The following is a 22,064-nucleotide window of genomic DNA, read 5'->3' as shown; positions in this document are numbered from 1 at the left end:
TAGTTAGGCTCCATTTAGGTCTAAGCCATTTCAGGGTCTTAGGACCAGGGCTGATTTTTAAAATTTGCCCTGTGTCACTATAGGAGATTATAACTTTGTAACCCTTTAACATACCCTTTGAGACCTTTTTCTCATCACACATTGTACTTCAAAGCAATAGAAAATTTTTGATATCTTTTGTGTTTAGTTATGAAAAAAATGGAAATTTGGCAAAAATTTCTAAAAATTATTCATTTTAAAGTTCAAAATGTTCAGCTTTTCCGGCACATAGTCATAGTACCCAAGTGACTTTATAACTAACATTTCCCAAATGTCTGCATTATATCGGCATGGCTTTTTATGCATCCTATCTCTTTTTTAAGTTGTTAGGAGGTTCAGAATTGTGTGTGCAATTTTTATTTTTATGAAAAGCGTGAAAACCCTTATTTAGAGGCACCTGCTCACCTTTATGTGACTTTGAGAGGCCTGAATAGCAGTAAACCCTGTAAATTGTGCCATTTTAGAAACTGCTCTCTTCAATGTGTGAAAAAGCAACTTTTAGAATCACAACTTTTTTGCAACTTTTTTGTAATTTGGACATATTTGGGTTATTTTTTTATGGACGAGATACACTTTTGAGGTATATCATTTACGAGGGGGTTCACCGTACCATAAAAATGTGCTATTGTTATTCTACGGGTCATCACGATTACGGGGATATCCCATTTATATGGCTTTTTTATGGTTAATTTGTTTTGCAGAATATATAACTCATTTTGTGAGAAATTTGCTTGTTTTTGCAGTGCCATGTAACAATAGGCATAACATTTTATATTTTTTTTAGTTTACAGAGCTGTTTTAGAGCTTAATTTTTGAGGGACAAGCTGTATATTTATTGGTATGTCAGGGTAAATTTTACTTTTTGATCACTGTTTATGTGCTTTTTATGAGGTCAGATGTGACATTTTCATAGTTTTTTTTTTTTTTTTTGCGTTTTTTAATGGGGTTCACCGTACGAGTTCAGTGACAATTTTATTTTATTGTATGGGTTATTAGGGATGCTGTGATTCCCAATCTGTAGTGTTTTTTTTTTTTTTGTTGATTTTCACTTTTTTTGTTTTATTTGATTATTACAACATACTTCAGGGGACTTTTATTCTTTTTAAATAATTTTTTTCATTGCACGTTTTCTACTGTTTTAATTTGACCCAGGGTGGCATATGATCAAGTGATCATTTGTTCATTGTAATATACTGCAATACTAATGTATTGTAGCATATTACATAGTCAGCCTATGCATTCTGAATAGGCTGACAGCTACACTGTTAGATCGTGCAGAGTACACAATCTTAACAAGCTGCTACTGAAGGAAGCCCTGGGGTCCTTAGCAGACCTCAGGGTTGCCATGGCATGGTTTTGTCCTTCAGTATTTGCTAGGTATTATTGTATTCACAGCTTTGTTCTGTCGGAATAGCTTTACTTACTATGTACCTTGTTTTTTTGACTGTGGTGAGTGATTCTTTGAAGTTTGTCTTTTCTCTTGTATTCACTCACCACTTTCATGTCTGTTCCTCTTTATTTTCTAGATAGTGTTTTTTGGACCTGCTCTGGTTGTTATCCACTATTCCTGTCCTCTCTATTGACCTTCTTCCTGGATTCAGTCTCGGTTGTGTGTTTGTGTGCATCCAGGGATTGTATGCTTTCCAAGTTTTTACTTGCAGCAATTGTTGAGAGAGAGAAGTTTTCGGGTCCGGAGCTAGATCGGGTAAGCTGACCATCACCCACAGCTTAGCCTGAGAGTTGGTGACAGCTTCCCTAGTTCTTGCTGCTGTCTTTAAATGGATTCCTGCTTCCTGGTATACCGTAACAGTTTTAGCACAGCCAGGAAGAGCCTTTGACAACAATTGGAATGATACCTATATCATGCGTCTGGCTTCTTCCTATCCTAAGATATAGGGCTAATAGATATATGAGGCTATCTGTAAAATTAGCTTTTCCTGAAGTGGGTGGGACTTCCTAGTTGTGACATCAGCTAAGGGCAGTTAGGTCAGAGCACTAAGGGCATTCACCTGAACATGCACAAACAGATCATCCAATCAGGACACAGAATCAGTGTTACTGCTTGTACTGAGATTTAGAGCACAGTAAAGCAGGGAAAAAACAGAGCACTGGACATCTGCATCATGGTCTGAAATGATCATATAGTAATCTACTATACCACAAAGAAAAAGATATATTAAAACATGTCCAACTACAATAAAAAGATGAACACATGGCAACACGGTATGTGAACCATTCCTGGTATGTAATTGGATAACCTGATCAGTGATCAGTCACATGCTTATGACATCACTCAAGGTCCAACAGTTTTTTACATGCTTTAAATAATATTCTCCTGCACCCAGCAGGCTACTAATCTGGAGTGTGCACATCTCTTAGTAACCCCTCCCAAGAACATCCACCCATCCTCTGCTTCTCTCCACCATCAACATACGGATTCCCATTACAAGCAAGCTACCGAAGACAGCCAAGGGGACAAGGTAAAACCCTTGCTAGAGGGCAAATCGCTACAGATAGCTAATGATTGTAAATTAGAGAATTGCTTATTTAAGCTTACTGCAGAGTTAGGCAAAAGTTTTTATACTTTACAGTTGTTCTCCTATAATCTCTATGTAAACCAAGTGCAAGTTCTCTGGGGGGATTCACCATAACCCTTCCAGTCTCCAGGCTCTTATCCCTCTGCACTCTGGTGACAACCTCTCAGAGCTCTTGCACTTGAGTTACATAAAGATTAAAGTCAATTTTTAACCAAGTATAGAAGTACCTGCTCCTATGCTCCTAATAAATGTATAGCTATATTCACCTTGCTGGGAGCTACCAAGCACCATTAAAGGACATCTATCGCCAGATCAAGGATTGTAAACCAAACATGAGGGGCTCCAGGTTCCATTAACTCCTCATTTGCATAATTTTAAAGCCTTTTTTTTGTCAAAAACCAGGGCATAAGTAGCTAAAAGAAAAGTAGATCCTGCCAGAGGGGGGTTATACCAGTATGTCAGTGATTTCTGATTTGCAATCCTTGATCTGGTGATAATGTCCTTTAAGGGTGTATATAACCATAAACCAGGGATAGATTTCTTTTAAATACAGCCTTGTAAAGTAACTATGTTAGTTGGGCAAAATCTAAACAACCAGTGAACCAGTTAAATGATTCCTGTAAAGTGGTGTCACAGTAGTGTCAAGCAACACAACAGAAAATAGGACAAAGGTAGACATAAAGCAACATACAGATAAACCCCTTGAATGTTACAACTACAGGGGAATTATTTGGCTGGCTGCATCTTGTTGCTTTCGTCTGTAGTGAGGTATCCCCTTTCACAATGCTGCAGGTTGCCAATACTGTTGTAGTTTGTGCTTTTAAACATTAATATTCTCCTTTTCTAATGTAGAACATTGAGAATAATTTGTCTATCTGAAGTATAAATTTGGATATGACTTAACCCCAACCATAAACCCCTTCACACGGCTTTCACACCATTTCTCATCCCACAAGATTTGCTACAATATCTGTTTTATTTGTTGAGCACTTTGAATTATTATTGGACTTGGCACCAGTTTAATTGCTTGGTAGTAATCACATAGTCATAATCATCAGTCTGCATGTTCAGCCTTATCATGGTTATTGCTTCAATTAAACAGTTAAGGCCACAGATCGCTCCAAAAAAGATGAATAAGAGCACATGCATTTTTATGCCTCATAAATAAGCAAACAGTAGTAGTAATAATCATGTCTAGGAACAAGGCTTTGTGCACACTAGTGTTTAAAGGAAATCTACCATCAAAGTCAGGCATGATAAACCACGGAGGGATTGTAACTCAGTTACTGGCCACTGCTTATGGTGTACCAAGTAAGTGGGTATAGATAGTCTGTGGGTTCAGAATTAGTGCTCACTATCTGTGTCTATTTTTATGTTCCTTGTCCCCCAATTATAGCACTTAGCTGATGCCAAAAATATCAAACTACTACATGTCCAGCCAAAAAGAGACAATTACTTTTTTTCTTATATAAGGCCATCATTTTCCACAGTGCTTTAACAATCATAAGTTACATATAAAAACAAAAGACTTTTCAAATGGTCTGATAAAACAATAGGATTGAGGGCTCTGCTTGCAAGAGCTTACAATCTATGAGAAAGACACGGGAGGCAAAATTCCATAGCTTCTATGGCTTTGTACACAGTAGCATAAAATGTTACATGTGTTGGAGGATGATGACACATATTTTTTTTTAATAATTAGACACACTTTAGCTCAGTGCACTGTAAGCTATAATTTCACCATTTACATCTGTTAGAAAATATGTTATCCTGATTTGAGCTGACTGCTGGCTCCCTCTGCTGGTAGCTGTGTCCCATCCTGCCTGCCTTCTCCCCTGGCCGAGTCTGCGCAGAAGGAGTCACTTTCTGCTCCTCAGTTTACATCTCTGACTGCAGATTCCTCCGCTGCCTCACACTGAAGGAGACCAGCTGACAGGGAGCAGCCAATCGGAGAGAGGGGGAGGGGCCAAACGAGCTGTGTACCGAGTGCAGGCTGTTATCTGCACTGTATGTCTCAGTGATAATACCAGGCTCCTCCAGTGCAAACAGGGGCACATTAAAGGTAAATACACCCAGGAATACAGAGGGTCCATGCAGAGCACAGTCTGCCCCTAACATGGCTGTAGCTCTAACATATTGCAGTGTAGCAGCTCTTCCCCCCCCCCCCCCCCCCCCCACGTAGCCACCATAAGTCAAAACAAGTAAAGGATCTGTCAAATATAAGGAGATACCACAGTCCCGGTGCCTGGATCTATGAGTAATATCTATGGTTTATCAGGGTGGATTAAGATGGTAGATTTCCTGTAAGGGTGCTGTCACACGGGACCTTTTGCTGCGTTTGCAAACGTAGATCAAAAAATTTTGCATTTGCGTCACTTTCTTGAGGGGTCAGTTTTTACGACTTTCACTTTCACACCTTTCACACACTTTCACACCTCTGCTTTATTCCCACCCCCCATAGTGTGTGTATATATCTATCACAAGTTGGTCCTAGCTCATATTTAATTTTTTTATACGTGTTCAAAAAAAAGTATAGCTTAGCTGTTATTAGCTGTTAAATGTCACATATACGGTGACAAGGATTGAAAGGTGAACGAAACAGTATCATGGCTTTGGTGGAGGAGACATGGCGTTTCTTTAGCAGAATCAGCTGTAGTAAGTGTAGGGACTACTTTAACACATCAGGTGGAAGCATACTCATACATACAAAGCAGTGATGTAACAACGGTGGAAGGTCAATGACAATGCAAAGCATTATGTGACTTGCGGTTGAACTGCCGCTGTCAGTGCTGTGCATGAGCCCGTTAGGCCCCTCCCACATCTTCTTTTGTGTGACACAGAATAGATGCTGAACAAGCATCAAAATAACAAATAAAAAAGTATTTATAATTTCAGGTGACCATTATGAATAGATTTTTGAAATATTTTAACCTCTTTGGGAGCTTTTTGAAGTAATTCGTTTCGTGGCATAACCCCTTTAAGGGATTATAACTTAGCATTCTCAAAAGGGGATTTGTCAATTGCGATAAAGAAAGAGAAAACAGCGGCACTCACCCAGAAAATGGTATCTTCTTTATTTCATGTGAAGTAAAAGTACATTCGGCAGGTGTACCAACATGGGTAGAGAGGGGAGCAGGGGGTACATGCAAAGGCGACAGCCGTTTTGCGCCGGCCGGCGCTTTCTCTAGCCTCTGGGGAAGTGGCGTTCCCACCTGGCTATTAATTGAGCCGGTGGGGCGTCACTGCTCCAGTAGCCTATCAACCCAAGACGTTATGCTTCATAGCGGAAATGACGTATACATACTATTCGTCGTCAAAGTGATACATATACAAATGATTTTTAACACCCGTGCAAGTTTAAAAACAATAGTATTGAAATATTTAAAAAGGACTACTCTTGTTGCTCATGTCGAATTCTAGCTTGTCTACATATGGTGGAGGTAAGGGAAATGGAGCGGAGCAAAGCTACTAGCTTTGTAAATGTTATTTAGTAAGTATAAGTAGGGTGATATACCATCTGTTAAGAATGTTGGCAGCTGTACATATTCTGAAACTTACAGAAAAACCCCCATATCGTTCTTGTCATTTAGTCCTAATGGGCCCATTGCGTTGGTCTTAATAATCCAACGCGCTTCTTTTCTCAATAGCGTTCTATGGCGATCCTTGCCATTGGGTAGCATCGGGACATGTTCGATGCCTCCAAAACGGAGAACCCGTGTGTATCCTCCGTGAGAGTTGTTAACATGTTCAATTAACCTTGGTGCACCTTTACCGCTTTTAATCAAGTAGCAGTGTTCACTAAATCTCACATACAAGGGTCTAATCGTTTTTTCCTATATAGAAGTAGCCACACGGACAAAAGACAATGTAGACAACAAATTGTGACTTATACCAAAAAAGTACAGATAGTGCCCCTCTTCCTTCATATCTTTTTTTACTGAATTGAGGATTTGTCAATTGGTGTATACATTGAAAGCAAAAAGAAAAAATATGTAATAAAGGCAAAACCTCACTTCTTTCCCAGGTCCACCAAATTTTGAAAAAAATGTTTCCAGCTGCAGGAGATGGCTCCCTGACATCCTCTTCCGGATCAGATCAGAGATAAGTAGAGGGCTGCAGGGTCTTGAAGTCGACAGAGGAGGCTGGAGTATGAGGACAGAGGGGTTTGGAGGAGGAGTACAGAGGAGTCTGGAGAAGGACAGAAGAGTCTCTAGAGGAGGAGGGCAGAAAAGCTGGAGGAAAGAAAGACCAGGAAGAGGAGGAGAGGGAAGTCTGGTGGAGGTGGACAAAAAGTCTGAAGGAGGAGAACACAAGAGAGTGGTGGAGGTGGACAGAAGGGTTTTGTAGGACAGGTGATTCTGGAGAGGACAGAGTGATGTAGAGGAGGATGACAGCGGAGTCTGTAGGGGGTGGATAGAGTTATCTTTTTAGAGGAGGAGTACAGAGGAGAAGGACGAGGAGGACAAAGGTGTCTGGAGGAGGGATAGAGGAGTCTGTAGGAGGAGGACAGAGGGGTATGGAGGAGAATGACAGAGTGGTCTGGAGGGAGAAGCACAGAGGAGTCTATAGGAGGAGGACAGAGGAGTCTGGAGGAGGAGGATAGAGCAGTCCCTAACAATTCCCTTTTTTCGGACTCCTGCGATATAGATAATAATTCTATACAGCAGTAGGATGGGCCCCCAGAATAGGGTTTGAAAGGTGTTGCAGTAATGAAATGCTATACATACACATGGCCACTGCATAAAGCCACTGGACTTAGCCATTACCTGCTGTAATGCTGAGGTGGCAGATTTGTTTTGGCCAGTTTAGTCAGTCTTAACATTTGTTACAAAAAAATAAAGCAGAAATGTATCTGTTTCTGTCAAATGGTCCACACTATTGCAATGCTTTTCCAGGCACAGTTCCATGGAATATTGAAAAGTGATTGCCCATGTCTTTGTTTTATTGAGTGGGAATTACTGAACTGAGTCTCGTAGGTCATTAGAAATTTACCAAATCATATATTTCTAAGGAGGAACCTCTTTATAACCCGGGAGCCAGCCCTGTCTGCATCACTTATGTAACGAAAGAAATTAATAAATAAAGCCGAGCACGAGATAAGATGTAAGTAAGCATCTGAGACATAGAAGTACATTTCCCTCTGAATTAATGAAAGTGGCAGTGGCCTGCGGTGAGACAGTTCTAGATTCGCTTTGAAGTCAGAATAGAGATTTCAGGCTGGTGATTTTATTGATGATAATAACACTCAGCTTATTGCTGAAGCAATTACTTTTAGTGTGTTGCTGGAATTGCTACTATGTCTTGCACTTGCACACTTATCAATTCAGCCATCAAAAATCTCATTCGGATGGGAAGATGCGTTTTTAAGCAGCACTGGTGCCCAGAAGAGGAGAAATTCAGTGGGCAGAGGCATCAGGAAAGCTTCAAATGTCTCCCATGCTTCACCGTGCTCACAGCACATGTGAGACTATAAATGAGGGGTTTGTGTTAAACCATCATATGTATAAATAAAGGGGTACAAGATAAACGGCATCATATAAAGGGACATAAAAAGCATTATATGTATATATAAAAGGGGATAAAGGTATCACATGGATATATGAAGGGGAAGCATTATAAAAGGTCTAATATGTGTATATATAAATGTGTGTATATATATATATATATATATATATATATATATATATGTATATATATATATTATGATAAAATCATATGCATAAATAAAGTGGGTACGGGAAAAGAAGCTTCATGTTTATGTAAAGCTGCATGCAGTCATTGGGGTTATTTATTATTGGTTTTCCTGGGCATTTTTTATGTCATTTTTTATGGCGCATTGAAGTGTTTGGGGGACTTTTTGCTGCTAAAAAGTCTCACAGGATTATTTCTGCCTCTTCCTTAACCTGCCGTAAACATACAACACAGTGCAAAGCCAGATTCATGAGTTGGGACTTTTGCTAAAAGTCCCATAAAAAGTCTCATAGTTACTCTAGCCCCCTGCTTGTGTATGTGCTGGTACTTTTTATGCATTTTGAGACTTTTTTGGAAGAAAAAAAGACAGAAAAGAAATAAATTAGAATAAGTCTTTCCCATTTTAGGTCAATTAGGATTACCAAAATTATTTATATTTTCGAAAATTACTAGAATAATGGGAAAGAATTTTAAATAATTTTTTAAGAATTTTAAGTCAAAAGTTTACATACATTTCATAAGTATTTGGTACAATTGCCCTTCAATTGTATGACTTGGGTACAATCTTTTGGATATCCTTACACAAGCTTCTCACAATAGTTTGTAGGACTTTGAGCCCATTCCTCCACCGAACTGGTGTAGCTGACCAATGTTTGTAGACCACCCTGCTTGCACCTGCCTTTTCTGCTTTGAACATAAATAGGATTGAGATCAGGGCTTTTTGATGGCCACTCCAATACATTGACCTGGTTATCCTTAGCCACTTTATAACCATTTTAGCAGTATACTTCAAGTCATTGTCCATATGGAAGACCCATTTGTGCCCAAGCTTCCAGGCTGATGTATTAAGAACTAGCTTCAGTATTGCCTCATAATGTTCTTTCCTCATTTTGTTAGGTGCACCAGTCCCTCCTGCACCAAAACAACACCACAACATGATGCCACCACCCTGTGTTTTACAGTTGCGATGGTGTTATTAGGCTTGAAAGCTTCTCCCTTACAAACATAATGATGGTATTTATGGCCAAAAACAATAGAAGGATATGAAACCGAGAATGTGGAGGCGCTCAAAGGGTCACAACAAATATAGAGACAAAGCTCTACAAAGAGTGATATAGAAGGATGTGGACCAGTACCTTTCGCGAATTACAGGTCAAAAATGGTCTTAGTTGTCAGTCAAAAGATTCAATAAAGCATTGATGCTGCTGCAGTGATCCCCTTTTGGCGAAACAAGGTGGGAGGAGCCTCTGTTATTAGCAGAGAAAGCTTCCTGCTCAGCAATGTCAGGTACGCTGAGTGTGACAGAGGGGCCCTCGGAAGCCACAGCTCACCCCCATGTGCATTGTGCACTGCATGAGAGTGCAGCGTGTAAGAGCAGCACACCTCACAGCCGCTGGCCCATCTCTACCATCGGCCTGATGGTTGTGATCGCAGCCTCTGTAACTGTGATTGCTTCACCCCTGACAATATGTATTTTGACGGAGTGTTCATAATAGGCATAATAGGCAAACAGTATATGATAGCAGGGCCAAGACAATGTATTTTGGAGCTCTATGCAGTCAAGCAAGATTGTAACATAACACTGAAGAATCAGGGCCAATCTTGAGGGAAAATCATAAAAAAAATTATCTAAGAGGCCAGTTGCTATGGGATCATCATCTACAATTATGCCTACCAACAGAAACTATAGTGCAAATGGAAAAATATGTCCTGCCAGTGAAAATTCTACACACAAATATATATCTAAAATGTTTATACCACAAATATAAATGGAATGAACATAGAAAACATAGAAAATAAATATGCTGCATGAAAAAAAAAATTTGGGGCAGTAAATAACGACATATATATACCAGCATTAAATGTTCTGTACAATTTCCTGCGTTTGGGCAGGCACAAACATCACTTATTGTACAAATTAGGTTGCAAGTGTTTACTTTCACGACAACTTCTTCATGCCTCATCAATGCATAAATTTTCACTCTGGTGACTTTGGCCTCTGGAGAACGTCTCCACCCACTATCCCTAAAAAAATTTGCAGTTAATATAATGTCCTCAAAATGACCACACTGCACCCCTTCATATACAGATGACCACTCAGTACATTGTAATATAAACTACCAAATAGTTTCCCCCTCACTAATTCATAGCTAACCCTTTAAGGACATGACCACCTGACACGACACTTGTGAATGTACCCTTACCTGTCTGATGGAGTTCACCGAAAGTACATCGTCCAACGATAATTCACTCTGCCGCCATTCACTAAGATCGTGCGACTGATATCCTGCATATGTCGCTTCCCCGCTCAGGTCCACTTCTTTTAAGTGGTGCATGTAAGTGCATTAGCTTACGACACAATTTGAAAGGTAAATCCCGCACTCAGTCCGAATCAATCGGATCGTCCAACAGCACACCCTCTAATTTGTGTCTCATGGAAGCCAGCGCAGCTGCGCCAAAAACCGATTGCGTGTGACACAATCCCGGCACCGACAACTGTTAAAGAGGACCTGTCACCCCCAAAAAGACCCTCACCAAACATGCCCCCCATAATCCTCTCCCCAGCCCCTTTATAGAGACGTCATCTTAAAGGCTCAGTGTCAGCCTGTGCATCGTTCTGATAAGTAACAGTGTTCAAAGGTTATAACCTATAAAGCGGCACGGCGCAAGTCCGCATACAAAAAAATGGGACTGAGCCCAAGTGTAACCGTCATTTCAAAAAACTTTTGATATGTAGTAGGGCAGGTAATTTTAAGCACTTTTGCAATTCGATTATTTACCCAAATCTTGCTCCTTCCTCTTGTACTCTTCCCCTAGATGTCAGTAACTGCTCAGCTAGCTGTTACTATGGACATTCCATCTTCATAATGAAGCAGAGACTATGGAGGCGCTTGTGATGAGGTGACAGGAGGCAGGCTCCGCCCTTCCATCTTGCTGATTGTAGGTTTTTTGAGAGCTGGAAACCCTGGTTGCTATGGGCCAAAAAAGGTACTAAATGAGGACCGAGAGGCAAAATACTCTGAGGAATGATTCCCAGGGACACCTGAAGCAGAATTATGTATTTTAGGTTGTTTTTTTTTTTGCTCAGAATGATGGTTACACTTTAAGCTACAAACTGGCTGCGTTCTTAAGGGGTTAAGGAACGATGACAGCTTTGTATAATGAGAACTGAGTTTCTTGGCTCCCTGTAGACCACACCTTGGAATTTTTTTTTCCAAGAAAAACATAGCCATCTATAGTTTTTAGCTTAACCGGCTAGTCATGAGTGAATTAAGGCTCTATATAAATGGCTCTGAAGCTATTGGTAGATGTACAGTAGTTATTATTGTTCAGCAATGACAATGGATGGCAGTATAGTGATCAATGGGCTTATTCAACCAACTGCATTTTAGATACTATTCTCTGTAGATGAATTTTTATTTTTTTGTGTAATGCCTTCGTTACCACCTGCATGGGACTCTTACTATATTACTTTTGCAGAAGTATGTTAAAAAACAAGGCTGGGAGAAATTTGCATACAGCCAGCAGACATACTGGAAATCTTATGCATTGCCTCTATGGCTTTGTGTACTCTACTATCGTCTTTGCCTTTGTTCTGATCTATCAAAGGATCAGAAAAATGGGAAAATGTGTAAATTTCAGTAGCCCTCTGAATTTGCCATATATTCATGAATTGTTTGCCTCCTTTCCTACAGGAATCACATTTTCTTTCTAACATTGAACCCAGTAAAGATGGATACAAAAAGAAAGTCCTCCATTTGCATTTGTTGTAAGGATAGTAACAATATAAAAAAAAAACATTGGCAGTGTAATCGCACCCCAATAGTACTGCAGGGCCCTGGGCATGGACTGTGCCTGGCTAAAATGCTTCTTGTACATCACATCTGCACTTAAAGCTTCATGGATGTTCCATACTACATTATGATTATTTACAGTACTATTCTATGCTATTACCCTCAAATCCCATCTGTCCTCAGTTAAAAATGTGATTTTCGCATACTGTCCTATTTAAGGCCAGTATAGCGAGGCCGGTCCTCTGTAGCTAATCTCTACTTGGTGGCCTCGTTCTCGGGCCTCTGAAGCTCTGCTTGTGGGTATTAATAATTGAGTCTTAAGTTGAGGTTGTGAATTGCAAAGTGGCAGTTCCTTATCTGGACTCACAGACCATGTCGTCTTACAGTGGAAATGGCTGTACTTCACTCCTATTAATACATTATGGTTACTTCATGTATGGGGTGATGTGCCTTATTTCTGGAATTTTCTGGAAATTAATTACTTGTACTTTATCATACAGTTCTACAAAGGTCAAACATGGCAAGTACCATTATGTCTACATCAATAAGACAACATTTTTGCATCTTCTACTCATCAAATCTTATAATCAAATCCCATAATTCAGAACTAATAATCTCATTATAGAAACACATCCCTCAAAGAAGGGAAGTGTAAAAGGACATATCTATAAATATCTATAGTTTGTAATCAATTTAGGTCTCAGCTCTTCCTATGCTGAGAAGTCAAGGAGGCAGTCCTAATCTGTGATGACAGCCTTTCCAGTAACCGTTTGCATACAAAGATAACCTGCAATCACTACAAGGACCCTCCATTGGACATAAGATTACAGTGAGATGTTTTTTAGTGAATCTTTATATGTAAATATGTTCAGCTCCTCTTCCTCTAGTAAATACGGCCAGCAGATGTTTTTTCGCTCTCAACCTTCAAAAATCCATAACTTTTTAATTTTTCCGTATATATAGAGCTGTGTGAGGGCTTATTTTGTGTCTAACAAATTTTACTTTTAGGTGATGTTATTTATTATCCCATGCCATGTACTGGGAAGCTGGAAAAAAATTCCAAATGTGGAAAAATTGAAAAAAAAAAAACCACATGTGCGTCGTGTTCTTGTGGGCTCCGTTTTTGCGACTTTAACTGTGCGCTCCAAATAACACCTCTGCTTTATTCTTCGGTAACAAATTGCACTTCATAGTGACGGTATTTAATATTCTATGCCGTGTACTGGGAAGAAGGAGAATTTGTGACATTTTCTTGTGGGCTTGGATTTTACAGCTTTTACTGTGTGCTGCAAATGAAATGTCTACTTTATTCTTTGGGTCAGTGCAATCAGGGAGATACCAAATTTGTATAGGTTTTATAATGTTTTCATACATTTACAAAAATTAAAACCTCCTGTACAAAGTGTTAAAAAATTTTTTTTGCCATCTACTGGCGCCAATAACTTTTCCATACTTTGGTGCACGGAGCTGTGGATGCTGTAATTTTTTGCGACTTTTGATGTCGTTTTCATTGCTATAATTTTTAGGACTGTATGACCTTTTGATCACTTTTTATTGATATTTTTATATTTTTCAAAATGGCAAAAAAGTGCCATTTTCGACTTTGGGTGCTATTTTCGGTAACGGGGTAAAATGCAGTGAAAAACCGTTATTATATTTTGATTGGGCATTTTCTGACGTGGCGATACCTGATGTGTTTATGATTTTTACTGTTTATTAATATTTATATCAGTTCTAGGGAAAGGGGGGTGATTTGAATTTTTAGGTTTTTTTATTATAATTTTTTTATTTTTTACTTTTTTTTAATTTTTACTTTTACTATTTTTCAGACTCCCTAGGGAGTCTTGTCTGATCGATCCTATCATATACTGCCATACTACAGGGGATTTTCCTCCTCATTCATTACAAGGTGCTGATGAATGGGTTAAAACGAAACAGCCTCTCCCCGATGACGTCACAGGGAGCGACTATCTGCGGCAAGATGGCTGCTAATAACTTTCATATATCGGTGTACGGAGCTGTGTTAGGTGTCATTTTTTGCAAAATGAGCTGACGTTTTCATTGCTACCATTTTGAGGTCTGTGCGACATTTTGATCACTTTTTATTCCATTTTTTATGTGATGCAAAATGGTGTAAAAGTTTTGGACATTTGGGCGCCATTTCCCATTATGGAGGCCATCGTCGGCAATAACCATTTTTATATTTTGATAGATCGGGCATTTTGGGACGCGGCTATACCTGATGTATTTGTGATTTTGACTGTTTATTAAGTCTTATATCAGTTCTAGGTAAAGGGGGTGATTGGAATTTTATATGGCGTTTTTGCATAGGATTCATTACAATAAGCCACTGGCTCATTGTAACGAATCTTCAGAAACCATGCAGCCTCGGGTCTGATGAAGACCTGAGGCTGTCCTGGCAACCGATCGTCACCCCCAATGACGTTCGGGGAGCGACAATCTCAAGAAAGATGGGCAGCTGTGCATTGTAAGGGTTAGTAGCCGTGATCTGTGCAAGCACTGACCACAGTTATTAGCGGTGGGGGTTTGTTGCAATATGCAACACACCCCACATGTGTATGAAGAGGGCTCAGCCCGTGAGCCCTCTACATACATCCCCCGCACCTCTGCGCCGTAGAGCTGCGTCGAGGAACGTTAAGGGGTTAAACTGCATTTTAATGAGATAGTGTTTCTCTGAGCATACAGTTTCTCACTGCACCATGTTTGAGTCATTTTTGTTATGTTGCTATTTAATGTGAAAGATCTTTCAGGAACTGAAATATCTATGTCTATTTCAAGAACATAATTCATAATTCCCATCTAATTGATGACATCAATACAATAAAGGAAAATGTATATTTCATGTTAGTGAGTACTCTCAACTATTCTCCCATATGATCTTAAGCAAATCATCTTGTTCTTGCTGGTGTTGAATGGCTGAATAAGAATCATCTCAACCTTTTACCTCACTAAGCAGTCATAGATCTTGATAATATTTCTCCAAGTAGCACACCATTAATTTACATATAGAATATGCAGCTCTTGATATGAGTAGCAAAATGGCATAATGTATGTTTATAGGCCACAACATTCCCCCCACTGTGAATGAGAATGTTTTATCTACCATCTCACATGTTGCAGTTGCTGGGTGATAGGACTGGGAATTGGGAATATTTCATGTAATATTTTAAATTCTAGGGCGCATTTTTGTCAAATTCATCACATTTTTGCTGTTTTAGTTCTTGGTTTCATGACGTGATAATTTAATAATTTCTGAAGTGGATTAGGTATAAAATGTAGACATTTTATGTGAGCGTTATGTCCTTGGTTTTGTCAGTTTTGTGTCACTGTCTTCCATTAAAGGAAACCTACCACTTGAAGTGGCAGGTGTAAGAAGGAAATACGCGCTCGGCGCTTACCATGCCTGCACCGAAGCAGCTTCGGCTATAAAGTTTAAAAAGTGTTTTAAATCACGATACAGCGGTTTAAAACAATAACAAAAATAAGCTCCGGCACCAGCTCACTTTGAGCTGGTGCTCGGTATTTCCTTCTTATACCTGCCACTTCAAGTGGTAGGTTTCCTTTAAACAAAATAAGTTTGTATAATTCGTAAAACAAATCTGTAAAAAATTCCAATGTCTTGAATGGTTTTTTAATGTGTCCTGTATTTGTATGCATTCCTTGATACTATTAATGGGACCATTAACATAGGATACCACATTATTTTTAAAATAAAGAATGACGGGAGGAAGGTTTCGATTTTCAGTTTTACATTAACCATTAGATGTGGACAAATTTGCAATGGTATAATTTTCATCCATTTCAGACAGGTTTAGTACAACAATGTACCGACCACTGGAATTGAGTTTGCTGCAACATACGGTGGGTTGGCAAATGATGTTACTAGCTTGCTCATCCCCAAAATCCCTGGAAACTACAGGTACAGTATATACCGCAGCATACAGTGCGCAGCCATATGCAACATATATTTCAACTGTTCCCAAAGGCTTCTATGTGGTGTAACAGTAATACAGAAGAAAATAGTACATACTTTATATGTATCACTCACGGTACGGTACAGTGGGCAATATGGCCATTTAAAAGGATGACCATATTGCCCTTTGTAGTGAATGTGGCTATGTGCTACAATAGGTCTATGAATTCTTTTTAATAATGTTGGAAAAACATTCAAGTTAGTTTACCAGGATGGGATAAGCAAAACCTCTTTTAGCTACCTTTTAAGGCAGCTCCCTTACATGATGCGGTATCAAAACCATGATGTGGGATTAAAACCAGATCATTACATCCCAGAAGGAACAGATTCCCAAATGTAGGTAGCACAGTTTCTACCTGGTTGGGTCTCCTCAGTACAGTGAACTGGTTTGGCTGAGTGAGAGGCTTTTGACTAGGGTAGGGAAGTAAGAGTTCTCCTTACAGAGACAGGCAGTTAAGGCCACCATGTAGGCATGTGGAGATTTTTAGCCAAGGAGACTCAATTAGAGGATTCTGTGAAAACCTGCAAATAGGCTTACCAGGATAGGATAAGGAATACCATGCCTCTTTTAGGTACCTTCTAAGGCAACTTGCTTGACATAAAGCATGACCTTCAGGAAGCCTTAAGACATGATGCGGGTTTAAAACCAAACCAGTATATGTATGCCAGAAGGAACGGATTCCCAACTGTAGACAGCACTGTTTCAACCTGGTTAGGTCTCTTTAGTAAAGCTTAGGGAACTGGTTTAGCTGTTACTAACCGATGATGAATAAAGTACTTCTTACCATTAGGCCCCATTCACATGACTGGCATGGGGACATATAACTGGCTTGCTATACCTGGGCGAGCATACGTTAGTGTAAATGTAGCCTTAATGTGACTTCTGTTGGATGGTTTTGCTGAAGGCATTCTACTCTGGTTGATACATTTGTCACAGTGATGGCCCCAGTAGCCACTAGTCACAGTGATGCCTCAGTAGCTATAAAGTCACATTGGCACCCACTGTAGCCATAATAATGTAGCCAGTATTCACAGTGCCTGTCCCCAGTAGTTGCAGTGATGTCCCAAGAAGCCATTAGTCACAATAGTACCCTCAGTAGCCATTAGTCAAAGTGATATCTCCAATAGGCATTAGTAAATGATGCCTGCTGTAGTCAAAATAATGCCCCCAGTAGCCAACAGTCATGCCACTAGAAACCATGCCATCCAATATCCAGCAGTTATGCCCCTAGTAACCATGCCCCAAGTAGCTAGCAGCCATTACTCTAGTAGCCATTAATAATGTATCCAATAATCACCACTCATGTTGCCAGTAGTGTTAGAGCCCTCACTGTGCAGATTTAAATATAGAAAAAAAAGTTTATACTCCTCTGTCTTGGGTGCTGCCGACACCATTGGTCCCTTCCTGTGCAGCGTAACACTGACATCACCTTTTGACTAGATTGCGTCATCTATATGGGGACAGTAATCTAGTTACAGTAATAAATGTGGCACACGGTTCGAAACGTCACTGGAACGCCCCTTTAGGTGCATCATTTTGTGGCACAGACACTTTTTATAAATACATGTGAAGCAGTTTGCATATTCTTTTCAGTGCAAAGTCAGAGAGAAAACTGGCACAATCATGCATGTGCCTCAACATGCACTATGAATAAGGTACATAAAGCATATAATAAATGTAGTTTCCACAACCTTTTTGAAACACAATAAGCCAGAATGATACGTTGATATTAGCAGATCTTCTCCAGTGTGCTAATTTTTTTCACAATAATTATTACTTGGTTTTAAAATTAATTCAAACCAAGCCAAATAGGCAATAAGCAAAATTTTTCAACGTTGCGGTGGGTGCTAGTAGATAAGCCACCACCAGATTGTTGCTACTTACCATGTTATTAAATAAACTATTATTAACAATAATTTTCTACTTTTTAAAATTGCAGAGCTTTATTACAGTCTTCAATTATGGTCCATGAATGGCATATATTACATACAGCAGAATTTGGTATTTTTATGTGTTTAAAAGCTCTAAATTCCTTTCCGTGGTTCTCAAATACTTCAATTTTACAAAAAAGGTTTATATGCATATTGTTGAATTCTTATTTATTATCTACCATTAGTGAATATATTTTAACCGACTATTTAAAAGGCTATCATGGTGTACGAAGTGGGTTGTAAGCCTTTAGATAAGTCAAGGTTGTCGCACCATTCAGCTCCGGACTACTGTCTGCAGAGAGAAGGAGCAGACACACTAATGAGGTGTTTGACTGCTTTCTACTTTCCATTTAAGTTCCAGTAGAGAGGCTTTACAGTGCCTGCAGAGAAGCTGTTAACAAGCCGATGTCCCTCGTGGCAACATGGGATTGCTGGAGTTTCAAAAGAGAGCGTGGAGTCATTCTGACATGTCTTGCATTGCAGTGACAAATTGTCAGATCAACCCCCCTGTGTTGGCGAAAGCAGCAGACAATTTTCTTGATGTCTACAGTAATCATAGTCATTCATCCAGTGAGTGATATATCTGAATAAGGATGTAAACGCTGTGGATATGTGTTGCAAACCTATATGATGTTACTTTTGACACAAAGTCCTATATACCAGTTTGCACCTATAGCAACTTTTTGCAATTGATTCTTCTTACCATGTAAGTGTTGTAGGACTTGTAGCCTTCATTTGTAGTTTTCGCTTACTACTCTTTGTACTACTCAATGTATTATAAAGCATACATTCTGTAGTAATTCTGGGCACAGGCCCTGCTGACAAAAGAGATTAGAAATGACATTATACCACAGAAAAGACCATCCTTTTTGGTACCATCCAGAACAATATACCAGTTTCAAGCAAGATGCAGAATAACAAAATTTTATAGTATATGAAAAAGTTTGCCCAGATGTAAAATACTGATGGAAAGCATTTTCTTGCAAGTAATATTCTGGAGCGGAACAGATGGGTGAATATAGCACAGAAAAAAGTTGCAGGCCAAAAATTACTGGGATAAAAGGGATCCACAAAATTCACTTTTCTGGATCCACAAAACACTTTTCCAGGACTGTGTAAATGGGAGTTTCAACAACACACTTTAGGTAAATAAGTACCCCTGTTTTTATTTGATTTAATTTGAGCGTTGATCTAGTTGGATTTATTTTGATAAATAGCTAGATTGACAGATTGCACATACAGCAAAGTTTATCTTTACTCTTAACGGGCACGCATTAAGCATAGATTTCCATGCATAATTATCACAGCATTAAAGTCTTTGAAATTTAGAATAATATACGGTAATTATTTATTAATGTTTTATGTTCCAAAATTCAGTAAATAAAAAATGACCCACAAAACACAATTTTTACATAAAAAATTCTCCCAATCCTTCTCCCAAAAATATGTGTTTAATATACTCACTGTGTTATATAGACTGGTTATGCCTGTTTGTTGCTTCTCCCTTCAGTGGATTCTCTAGTTTGGTGTAACAAGGGGTGCTACTCTAATACATTGGACCTTTCTGTGGACCATCTAGTTGGTCATACATCCCATATGACATCCTCTGCTTCGATGTAATGATATCATTGTGAGTTTATTCCTTCGATGTTTGGCACAGCTTGAGCGATTTGGTGGACATTGGCTAAGAGCACTCCCAAATGGTCTGAATGTTAGGAAAACTCACTTAACAACTTTTGTCTAAAAGTGTTATTAAGTGATATTCTCCATCAGCATTAGAGACTTTGCCATGATTTGGTTGGCAATTTACTTTCACACACCCAACTGCCTGGTATGATGTTTAATGGGACAATCAATACCACAAATATGCATAACTATACTCCATGATTATGTTGTGATATCAGTAGGAGTTTTTGGGGGGATGATATGATTTTGTATGGTTTAATGTATGTTTAATTACTTCCTCTAATTATTTTATTCATGGTGATAGTGATAGAGTAGTGGGGCTAGGTTGAGTATACCCAGTTCTTCCTCGTCTTTCTTCTTTGTCTTTCTTCCTTGTTATGTCTTTTCATATGTACTTTCATACTTTTTAATGTTTTTTTAACTGTTTTGTGATGTATTTATATTTATGTCATTCTGATATGTAATGAAGATTTGTTATTCATTATGTAAGCAAGTATGCATTAGATTTTCTGCATTGTTGGTGTGTGGGCGCATACTTCGATTTCGATGGTTGTGTTCAAGCCATCCTCTTTTTTTTTTAATTGATTGATATCACTGAATCTGCATCTCTCCAAGTGCAAAAAGGCTTTTTTTCTCATTATGCCTTCTAAAAGTTAAAATTAAATTCTCCATTCCGTCTACAAAAGATAAATCCTTCACAGAGCTTCCTGTTCAGAAAAAATTTATATAAATAAATTGTAAAAAGATTATTTGTATATGTATTTTGGGCAAAAGCAATGAACAAGTTATGTATTGCAAAATTGTTAATCAATATTCCATATTAATCAATGTTCTTATGCACCCATGGTCAAGTGTCCCAGCTTGCCTATGATGAATGTGCACATTTTTTGTTATTACTTATCTATGATGTGTTCCAGTAGGAGAGGCTGGAAGTGAATAGTGGACTGATCTTAATCAACATGTAAAAGTGTGTTACTCTGCAAGGTGATGAACATAAACAATGATGAAGAAATTCATGTACCGATATAATCACAGCTCCTCTACCGACCTGTTGTTATAGACCATTTTAGTTAATGCTTTCCTATTTGTTCTATTTCTGTAGGACACTTCTACATTCGGTACTGTAGCTGCTGCTGGTGCTGCTAGTCCCAAAACTAACACACTCAATGGAGAACAAGGGAATTCACCAAAAGTACAATTACCACTTAACATGTAAGTTTTAACACTTCATTCATCTCTGTGGCATATGTAGGCTATAGCATGTTATATTTCAGTGAGCGTTCATTATATTTAATGTATAGGGTCATTATATGAGCCATTTATAACAGATAAAAAATATAATTCCTAGTATAATGGAATGCATACGTAGAGTCTTCAGTGATAGGGTTACCAGCAGTTTTGAGTAAGCAAAGCTGCAGATAGTCTCAGGTTGTAGCCCTGGAGATCATTGTAGCTGTACCTTTCCTTTGCATATGTTGTATTCCTGTATTGTAGCTGGACTGTGCATTTTTCACAAGTCTGCTGCTACACGAATGTACTAACACTGTCTGCAGCTTTGTATGGTTTAAACTCTTGGTAGATTCCATTTAAAAGAAATGTGTTAGAGGCAAATGACCTATTTTATATACTGTAGTTAAGTTTTTTATGATTCCTTGGTATCATCTTTTAAGTACACAAATAACTGCAAATAATATCTAACCATTACAATCATAGATAAAAAGCTGTTCACTACACACAATGTAGGGTTGAGTGAAATGATGTAAAGCCCCCACCCTGCATGATTTTTGTAGACCCTGAAATTTGAAGAGGTGGATAAGTATACTGTGTATGTGAGGCTACTTCTCCATTCACAGTAGCTGCAGCGTGACCTGGCTATCTCTGTGCTGAGGGTAGGTGCGGGCCCTTCCTCTATTAGTTAACACATATACAGCGAATGTACCTTAAACTTCAGAGAGGAGATTACTACAATAATGACAATGTTCTTTATTATATAAGAGCATATGGTAGTCCCTTGCTTGGAAACCCCCTTCCCCACTCTAAGTCCCTTGAGAGATCCACATCTGTTACCAAATGAGAAATTAATTTGTAAAACTTGGAACATTATATTACATTTGTAGCAATAGTTCAACTAAAAAAAAATGAAAAGAGGATAAAAATTTGTAGAGAACTATAATTTCTCATAGTTATAATATAGAAATATTCTAGGATAGGACCACCTTTAATAAAAAGGTGTATACCATGCATATACTGTTGGCCGCTGCATAGTAGCCACATAAAGGCTATTATAGCCTACATGGGATCTATACAATAATACCAAATTTATATATGATTACAGCCTCTTGTTGTTAATATCAAATGTTTCCAAACACTCAAAGTTCTTAAAGATCTTGG

General features: G+C 38.7%; 1 protein-coding gene across 2 annotated transcripts in view; it reads left to right on the top strand.

Annotated features, from left to right (window-relative positions):
- The window catches only part of SH3RF3 (SH3 domain containing ring finger 3), a 334,768-nt gene that overhangs the window by 246,522 nt on the left and 66,182 nt on the right, over positions 1-22,064 (top strand). For both annotated transcript variants that reach the window (XM_072135807.1, XM_072135805.1), the window contains one exon: positions 20,776-20,885. In XM_072135807.1, coding sequence (XP_071991908.1) covers positions 20,776-20,885 — 110 coding nt within the window. The remainder of the gene's footprint in view (positions 1-20,775; positions 20,886-22,064) is intronic.

The sequence above is a fragment of the Engystomops pustulosus genome, chromosome 2 (genome assembly GCF_040894005.1).
Source record: "Engystomops pustulosus chromosome 2, aEngPut4.maternal, whole genome shotgun sequence".
Lineage (NCBI taxonomy): Eukaryota > Metazoa > Chordata > Amphibia > Anura > Leptodactylidae > Engystomops > Engystomops pustulosus.
Note: the sequence above shows the minus strand (reverse complement) of the source record. Positions and strands in the feature narration are given on the sequence as shown.